The sequence below is a fragment of the Pararge aegeria genome, chromosome 5, assembly GCF_905163445.1.
Source record: "Pararge aegeria chromosome 5, ilParAegt1.1, whole genome shotgun sequence".
Taxonomy (NCBI): Eukaryota; Metazoa; Arthropoda; class Insecta; order Lepidoptera; family Nymphalidae; genus Pararge; species Pararge aegeria.
Window position 1 is genome coordinate 11,030,920 of NC_053184.1, and position 9,458 is coordinate 11,040,377.

General features: G+C 35.0%; 1 protein-coding gene across 2 annotated transcripts in view; it reads left to right on the plus strand.

Moving 5' to 3' along the window:
* LOC120624085 (LIM domain only protein 3-like) overlaps positions 1 to 6,938 on the plus strand; it is a 69,187-nt gene extending 62,249 nt beyond the window's left edge. For both annotated transcript variants that reach the window (XM_039890423.1, XM_039890424.1), the window contains exons 6-7: positions 3,934 to 4,125; positions 5,369 to 6,938. In XM_039890423.1, coding sequence (XP_039746357.1) covers positions 3,934 to 4,095 — 162 coding nt within the window. In that variant the 3' untranslated portion in view covers positions 4,096 to 4,125; positions 5,369 to 6,938. The remainder of the gene's footprint in view (positions 1 to 3,933; positions 4,126 to 5,368) is intronic.
* Positions 6,939 to 9,458: the final 2,520 nt, after the last annotated feature.

The following is a 9,458-nucleotide window of genomic DNA, read 5'->3' on the forward strand; positions in this document are numbered from 1 at the left end:
ATATTATAATAATAGGACTCATAACAAAAGCAAACCGACTAAATAATATGAACAATATTACGAAACTATTCAACTGATTGGAAGTTTGTCGCTGTTAACATTTTTATATCCTGTCTAACATCTTCTGATCTTTATGATGTTTTGAAGAGTAATCATTTATGGGAAATGATTGATACCCTTAAAAAAATGACTTAACGAAATCGTCTCCGATTTCACGAAAATATCGATTAACATCTCTAAAAAAACAAGGATCGGTTATTCTCTTCTTTTTATTTTGGAATAGGTTTACAAATATGTCTAAATACAAATCACTACAAAATAGTAATATATTAACTAAGAATCAAGTTAGTCTCACTGGTACAACTCAACAATAGCCTAAAGCAGTCCACTGATGCACTAAAACCTCTATCAAGTCGAGGATTTGCCCCCTAATCACCCAGCTGGACCGACGGGTTAGTTATCGCAGTATCCCTTTCTCTGTTATTTCCCCTTAGTCGCCACGTTCGAAACCTGTGGGAAGAGAAGTGGTGCTGACTATATTCTGATCAGCCGTCACCACGCTGTATGTCTTCTTATTTAGTTTAACCTATGATCAACTAAGACTTAATAGTCATCTGCATCAAAAATGGCAGAGAAAATTGTGCAAAACCACGTAAGAATGGAGGCATTATTAAAAATTTACGCTTTGCATCATATTTTTACTGTATTAAAATTGAGTCGTAACTTATGTAATATACAGGTACCACATACCTGTTCTTAGTGAATTGGTCGTGCAATGTAAATGATTTATAAAAGTATAGAAGCATTTCGGGGATGAATATTGTGTACCTAACAGATATTACGTCTAGTAGTAGTTAATAGTAGATCTATGTTCTAGTCATAGACCATATAGACCTACCAATTTAAACATTAAAGGAACACTAGTATTCCTTACAAGTTAAGAATTATTAATATAATTTCCAAGGAACATTTACTACGCTAATGAGCGGCTGGCGATGTCGCGGTCTCTAATTACGTTAATATTTTATCTTTGATCAATGTTGGTATCACGTTGCCGGTTCTCACCACGTGGCCTGCAGACAGACCGCCACGTACAATCAATTAGAGCCTTTGTCGTGACGTGGAGCGATACCAACCGCAAACTCTAATCTTAATTTTACTGGAGTGTACCTACACGGCGACTTCGTCTTCTCGGAGTTTGGAATTGAGTCCTGAGAGGAATAAAAAACGTCCTTTGTTCGTATATGCTTTAAAGCTAGATTTATTTTGAGTGGGTTGCTCCATTGAGTAGGCGACTCTAAACATTTCGACAGTATTATTCTGTAGAGGATCTTTCGCCAAGTTTTTTTTTAACAACTTATGATTGCTTTGTACGTGCCGTTGTTTGTCGTTTCAAAATAAAAATAAGTTTTAAATATACGTCTTTAACCGCAATTGTGCTATTGCATTTAATTAGTGATATTGCGAATCTAACTAAGCTTCTAGACGTCTTACTTTTGGAGGCTTTTACTGTTTATGTCTACATTGACCGTGTGTGCGAGATATTCATGCAAGTTTATGGTTTTGGTAAACCGAAATATTAAATTTTGGTATCTCATTATTGGAATTTACCCCATAAATAAACAGCTTATTATTAGTGAGCAACAATAGATCTAGTGCGAATATGTACCTATGAAGTTATGTCGTATATGCTCATGTGGGAACCGTTTTTTTTTTGAGGAAAAAACCTCACTATAAACTCGGTATACGGTATAATCATTCCAAATTTCAACCTAATGGGTGGTGTCATTGTGGTGTGAAGGTACCCCTACAAATATCCAAACATCAAAACTTTTACAATTATAAAATTAGAAAGACGATGAACATAACCTAACCTAATATTAATATTTTTTCGATACTGTAAATTACCTGAACTGTATTAGATATCGACAGTATACGTTGCACGTCTCTCGCAATCGCTGTATCTTATCACACCGATTTAAAAATTATTTTATTTAATACTACTTTACTGAAATTTTACATTTAATAGTTAGTGAAGAGCAGGCATTGGATGTTCCTATATTAACTGGCCCGCAAACGAACAAAAAGTTACCGTGTACAATTTCAAAAGGCTTATGCACTGTTATTACATCCAAGAACGGAAAAAACGTCTGTTTACGCCATTTTACGTACACTTATCGATTTATTACGGACTCGGTTATTATGTACGCATATTTGCCTTTTACAAGCAAGACTAAATTGCCTTGTTCTCATAATAGGATCCATCTCGCCCATAGATAATATAACTTGTATGTAAAGAGCTTTTTTCGCATGCCCCTAAATAAAGGCACGTGAAAAAGTATAGGCTCCGGAGGAGTAAATAACTCCCACAAGGACACTGTTAGTGGAAGATTCCATCTCCACTTTATTATGTTTCTTTTGTGATCATTAATCTTTCTCGTACGAACGCTTGTCGGAATGCGAATGTGGGGGAATCTATTTCATTTTATGAGTCGCGCGAGTGGAGGGAACCCATTCAGCCGCACGACATTTCTAATCGACTTTTTGATTGCGCTCACGGTCTACTGTTGGGCGCTTGACAGGAGAATTGCTAACATTGAAATCGAATTACCGTTCGAGTTTTCCTTTTCAATAATGGCGATGCTCATAAATGTATGTGCTGATTAGAGTGCAGGCGTCATTTCTTGCGGTGTAATTCGCTAAACTAGCCTAGTGTAGCAAAATGAATTGAAATATTTTAAATGCTATTTTGGAACAGCTTCAGAACATATTAGAATAATTTGTTGCTACAGTAAATGAATACTAATAGAAACTTATGCGCAGCGCGTCGCTCGCAATTGTTTTGGGATGTTTCTTAATGTTAGGTACATTCATGAATATTGGTTGCTAGAAAACTGGATAAGTTCTGAAAAGCCTCTTTAAATTATAAGGTTCCTTTGTTCTACTAATGACTTGCCAGTTTTACAAATTGGCAAATGGTTTAAATCGTTAAAAGCACCGTGTCTTATAATGGAATTTTTTTTTTGTATGTGTATCTACTATAAAGGTCGAGGGTTACATTGTAAAAGGTCTGAATGAATGGTTTTTATTGAACTGAAAATCACCATAATATGTTCATTAACTTATTAAGGAAAGCTCGCATCGCAGTATCTTGTGATTTGTCAAAAATAGTAACAGGTAATTTGCTTTAACGACTGATCTTCCCTATTTCATTTATAGCTTCTCTGACAGTCTTTAGTTTCATACAATGTTGGCAATCACTAAGAGGAAGACAACGAATTGGCAATTAACTTAAGGCAAGACTAAATCGCGGCGTCCGGCCTTTTTCCGTTTTAGAGTTCAAGTTTGCGTCTTGCGCGAGACCTAACATACTATAGCCTATAGGACGCATGCGCATTTAAACCAGAGTTGTGATTGATCAAACACAGTACCCACAATTGAACGGCCGTTTAGTTGCCGTGATGTGAACTTCGCTGAATCAGGCAGCAGTTCTACAATATCAATCTTTATTATATGAATAACACGGAGTTCATGCAAAGTTGTTTCTTGAAGTCGCTGGACTTCGATTTAAAATTACTCAACGCAGTTCTTTTAACATATCAATCATTATGATATAAAAAACACAAGGACATGCAGGGTTGTTTCTCGCAGTCTCTGGTCATTATTATTAAATAAATAAATCGGGTTCTGCTAAAATGTCAATCTTGATGATTTAAAGAACACGGAGAGATAAAGAACACTCAGATCATGGAGGGTTGTTCAGTTGCTGACCGGTTGGTTCACTTTAAAGTTACTGAATCGGGCAGCAGTTCTTCTAAAACGTCACTGACTTGTTGGTTTACTTTAAAGTAACTGAATAGGGAAGCGGTTATTCTATTATGTCAAACTTTAAGATAAAGGAACACGTAGATCAAAGTGGGTTGTTTCTTGCAGTCGCCGAGCAGTGGTTATGTGGGTGGAGCGAGTGGCTGTGTGGCCGCGGGACCCGTGGGACCTCTAGTAGACAAAGACAATGGTGGATGCGCCGGCGCAGACGACGCGTCTAGCGGCTACGGCAGCCCACCCGACCCAGATGTGTGCGATGCTGCGCGATGACCGATGATGCCTCGCCGACTACATGCCTCGGTTGGTATAATCCACAATTATATTATAAATTTCAGTTGGTTTGTTTAAGTGTTACCTAAATTGGGCACAATAGCTACACTGATCTTAATGAAACTTGGCACGGCTAGGTCGCATCCCGGAGACGGATATAGGATACTCTTTATACTGTACAAAATAAAAAGGTTCCCTTTAAGATTCTTACTGTCATTTTGTAGTATATGGTACCTTTGTTTGGCTCAACCGCTGATCAATCTTAACGCAATTTAGTACAGAGATAGATTGCATCATGGAGACAGACAAAAACATCTTTCGAATCCTAAATAAGTGTATTTTCAGTCACTCAAGGCACCCGAACTCACTCAATAGGCACCAGTCCACCAATAAGAGTATTCAAAGATTAAGTGATACGTCAACGTTTAATAATAAATAAACTAATTGGTGGGTGGTAGAAATTTAGTAGCAAACATTTGTAAATACTTAAGCCAAAGTACAAAGTTGGTTACGGAAACGACATCGTACGTAGGTACTATTTACGTCATTGCCGGTAAAATATGCGTTAAGAAATGAATAGCGTGATCGAGCTTGTTGAGGGGTGGGTTGTTAACAACTTGACTCAAACGAACTTTCCTTATAATTCTTAAATATTAATAAAATGAAACAAGAATTTCCCTTGGGTTAACCCTATCGAATAAATACTAAATAGTATTTCAATATATAAACCTTCATCAATGTTTCTGGTATTTTGTTATTAATGCTGCTGTTTATTGAACTATAGTTTACTTCTTACATCATTCCTTTAAATAAAATAGCCCCAATCTAAAAAACTAAAAACCATCACGGCATGTCTCTCATGGTGGCTTCGCTAGACGACGGGAAACACCTGAAAACCTTGGTTACTTCTACAGCATAAACTGTTGAGAAATTTATTTGTATACATTTCTTATATATCACAAATTTTTCAAAAATGAACATTAAACACAATTAGCTGTATTCCACAAGCAAGGCTTTCATACCAATAATTTATTGTAAAGTCAAAATCCTTAAAAGATGGTGTCGGAGAAAAACGTGTGTAGAGAATGATTTTTGGAAGATCCGTGTGGTTTGGTTGTTGTGTAAGAATAAAGAAAAAAAATATATTGCAGTGCAGATTTGCCTGGTTTTCGCGGGTTATAGCAAATAAAGCTTCGTGTTCATTGTTTATAATTAAATCGTGCAAAATGTATGCCTGCTGATATCCAATAATTATATTTCTGTTTGTACATAGGTGAAACCTCACTGAGCCATGGCGGAACGGTACAAAGGTTAAAGCTGTTTGCGTATCGGATAACCCCCAACAAGAGAACATTATTCAACATCAATAAATCACCTAGACATAACTGCGTATTCTTCAAGTTTGACATCCCTTTCTATACGACACCAGAAAGTTCCACTTTATATATTTTTTTTTAATATCTAAAAGTGTAAAAACAATTTGATCAGTGCGATTTTAATAAATGAAAGGTGAAAATTTTCAAAGACTATTAAAACGTTAAGCGATTACAAAATGAGTTTATGCAAAACCGACTAAGTGCAGTAGGTATTACATCTAAGTGTTTCGAAGACACTTTAAAAGCGCCGCAGGAGTACATTAGGCTAGAAGGCGCGCCATGGATGAGGCCACTTTACAAAATGTCCGGGATGAGTCGCGATAACGTTGTCAGAACACGATATTTCCATTATGTATACGATTTGAGTCTACATGTTAAGATAGCGCCGCGTCGCGTCGCCTGGATAAGGACGCTAACCTTCTCGCCTCGCGCTGGCACTTTGTATCATACAACTTACGTCTCGCGCTTAGCCAGTTTAGCCGCCTCGACTATATTTACCTAATCTGCAATCATTGAGTAATAATGTCTTATGCACTAGAGCAGTCATCATTCAAGACTGACGAAATCTTTGGTCACTTGCATAGAAAAATGCGTGTATTCGAATTTATTAAGGCAAAGCCAAACGAAGCGTTAGATACTTGCAAAAACACTTGTAACTTGCAGCCTAGTGAACAACAAAGCGCAACAATGAGCTTCGCGATGTCACTTCATATCTAGTACGTAAAACAATATTACTCATAGACTACAATAGTTAGAAACTTCGAATTATGTACCTAAATAAGTATTTCATAATTTAGTTAATTTTCACATTGTAATAATAGCACGTGTACATTAAAAATTTCATACAACGAGTCAGGTCTATAGCTGGAAATATTATTTGATAGAATCGATCTCATTGTTATAAAATTGTTTGTACTTTAGTGTACCTAAATATTGTTATCATACAAGGTATGAACTTTGTGGATATTTTTTATTATTTTTTTTCCATTTTATAAATTGGTTAAATAAGTACCTATGTTAATGTTATTTTGTACCAAAGATAGATATCTTTTCGTTCGGAGGTTTTTCTTATTAGTCTTCACAGATACTTGTATAGATTATTTAGTGATACCATTTTTTGGTACTTTAAAGTGGTGCAATGGTTGATAGTTAAGTACCTCTGTATTAATAAATTTATATTAAGATATTTTGTAAATTGTATTTTTTCTTACTTTGCCATAGCTTCGGTGTATGTTGATTGTTGATCGCATATACCTACCAATTTGTGAAATTAATATTACGTGGTTCCTGATGTTTGGCTACGTTGTTTAAATAATAATATGTGGGAGATAATTCAAAGGTTTAGCTATATGCTTAATGTTTTTAATATTAAATAAACATTTTGTAAAATATAAATTACGATTAAAAGATGTATTTATGTATAAATTCGAACTGTCGTTAATTAGAATTATTTTCTAGGATAGAATGTTTTCTTCTAACACGTTGTATCATAGAAACAACAAATAAAAATCTCAAACATCGACAGAGTTATTTTTCATTTTACCGTTATTGTGTAAATAAATATATTTATTTAATGACTTAGCTTGTGTTTCATTTTAAACTGCACCTAAGTTAGATGCAAAAGCATAGAGCTGAGGCCGTACCAAGGCCTACAAATACCTGTGTACGCATCAGCGTTAAAAATTGTGTCCTCCGGCAGCCAATCAGCAATCACACAGGACGTACACACACACAATGATCAATCACACAGGACGTACACACACACACTCACACATTACAGGATGTACCTGATGCGTTAGTAGTAATCGCCTACAGGTGCGACGCGACGTCTTTGCATAAGCGATGCTTAAAATATATTTATATTTTGAAATATTAAATAATAAAATATTAAAAATAATCTCTTGATAAAGAGCTTTCTAATTTTGTTACGTTTTCCCTGCTTACAGAAAAAGGGTAAACAGAACTTTATTATTAAGACTCCTATGTCTGTGCATCTGTCTGCCTGTACTTCTATGACCAGCAGTGGTGTGTATAGAGAGTATGCACAGGGTATGCAGATAATGTAAAATGAAGAAAATCTCCATAACGAATTATAAAAACTTAAGGGTAGGCTTTTTATAACTCTTACTCCTTAAGTTTTTTATCTTTATTATATATTTTATATCATCGGCTCGGTTAGTGCATACACGGATACCGCATATAAACCGATTAGGAGCATGGGCTTTTAAATAACTGCCATACCCCTGACAGGTTAGCCCGCTACCAAATTATAAATTCTGTCGTACAATTATGATGATGATGATGATAAACTAAAAATATTTTTAATATTTACAAAACCAACTGCAGCAACTACTTTGTTCAAAAATCGGTTTCTTAAAAAAAATTTACTCTTTCAACATACCTAACTACCTGTCTACTTAACTTTTAAAGAAATGAATGCCGACCAAACAAACGATTCAATTTATGTATGGAAAGCACTTAAAGGATTATCACGTACGCTTAAGATATTTGGGTATTTTAAAGTACTCCGGGCTGTGCGCTGTGCTAATTGGCAAGAGACCTCACCCAACAATAATCTTTTGAATCACTTAAAAATACATCAGTTTGTTAAACAAAACGCACTGCGCGCTCATCGTGAGAAACAAGGAGATAAGCCTGCCTGACTCAATTAACAATTTTATGAAAATCACATGCCAATGAAATATTTCAATAATAAGTCGTTTAAAGTGTCTTATGTACTTATATATTTGTTGAAACACAAAAGCCAACCAGTATTTAGTACAGACAATAAATAATATTCTAAGCACATATTCTCGATTAGGTAGAAAGTAGGTGAGTTTAGGTCATATGTATATTTGTAACATATATAGAATATGTAACTTGTGTATTGTATGTATGTATGTATGTGTGTGTATGTATGTGTATTATGCATCAGACGAAATCTAACAGTTTGTTTGGGCTAGTATTCGGAACAAGTGATCGATTTTAGTGGACCTTTGACAGGTAAGCATTCGTTATCAGTCTACTCTTTGCAAATTTGCTGATAATCAACGTTTCTTAATATGCGGATATCTATTGGGATACACCAAAGGTTTAACTACGATAAGCGATCAAATTGACTTGAATACTTTTTTAGAAATTTAACTGTACATAAAAACTTGAGTAACCAACCCTGTATTTGGGTTTGGCGATAATTCTCCTTAAATAAATATGAAAGGAGAGCACTCTAAAAGGCTCTCAGTATTCGCCCTGAAGTTAGTTGGTCACTAATTAGTACGTGAGTTTTTGCTTTTCAACATTGTTTAAAATAAAATACCTTAACAATGCCGCTCTGAATACTCCATAACCCAAAAAAAGTAGGTAAGGCATGTGATGTTTGACCCGATGCTTTCTGAATAGGTACATTTCAGAACTCAAACAAACATGTGTGTTTCATTCTTTATAATAAGGTTGGTTCATCGGTTTATTATTAGTAAAAGAGATAGTCGCATACTTATACATAATTATTTTATTATGTCATTCTGATGCTGTCTTTTTAGAATAGGGTCAAAAATTTGCTGTCTTTTAAGAATTAAATTAGATAGACGCGAAATTTGGAAATCCCTAGCAATAATATTATAATTAGAAAAAATCCAGTAGTTGTTACGATGATAATGTTATAAATAACCGCCACCGATATTTAGATGTCATAGCACTCAGGCCGTATGTTTAATGTAATAAAACATTGGCATTCTTATTTTAAAACAGAATAAAAGCTTGCAAATACATGATAAGCACCGTATTTCCGCACAGCCATTTAGCATTAAATGCCCGCAAAATAACTGTAATAAAACACTGTGTTGACGATTACTTTGTTGAGAAGTTTACATTTTATCGATGTTTAAATTACTTTAAAAATAGATGCCAGCGAGTTTAACGAGTATATGCTCGAATTGTAGAAATAATAAAAAACCCGCTCTCACACTATGTGTACCGCGCTCTTTGGGA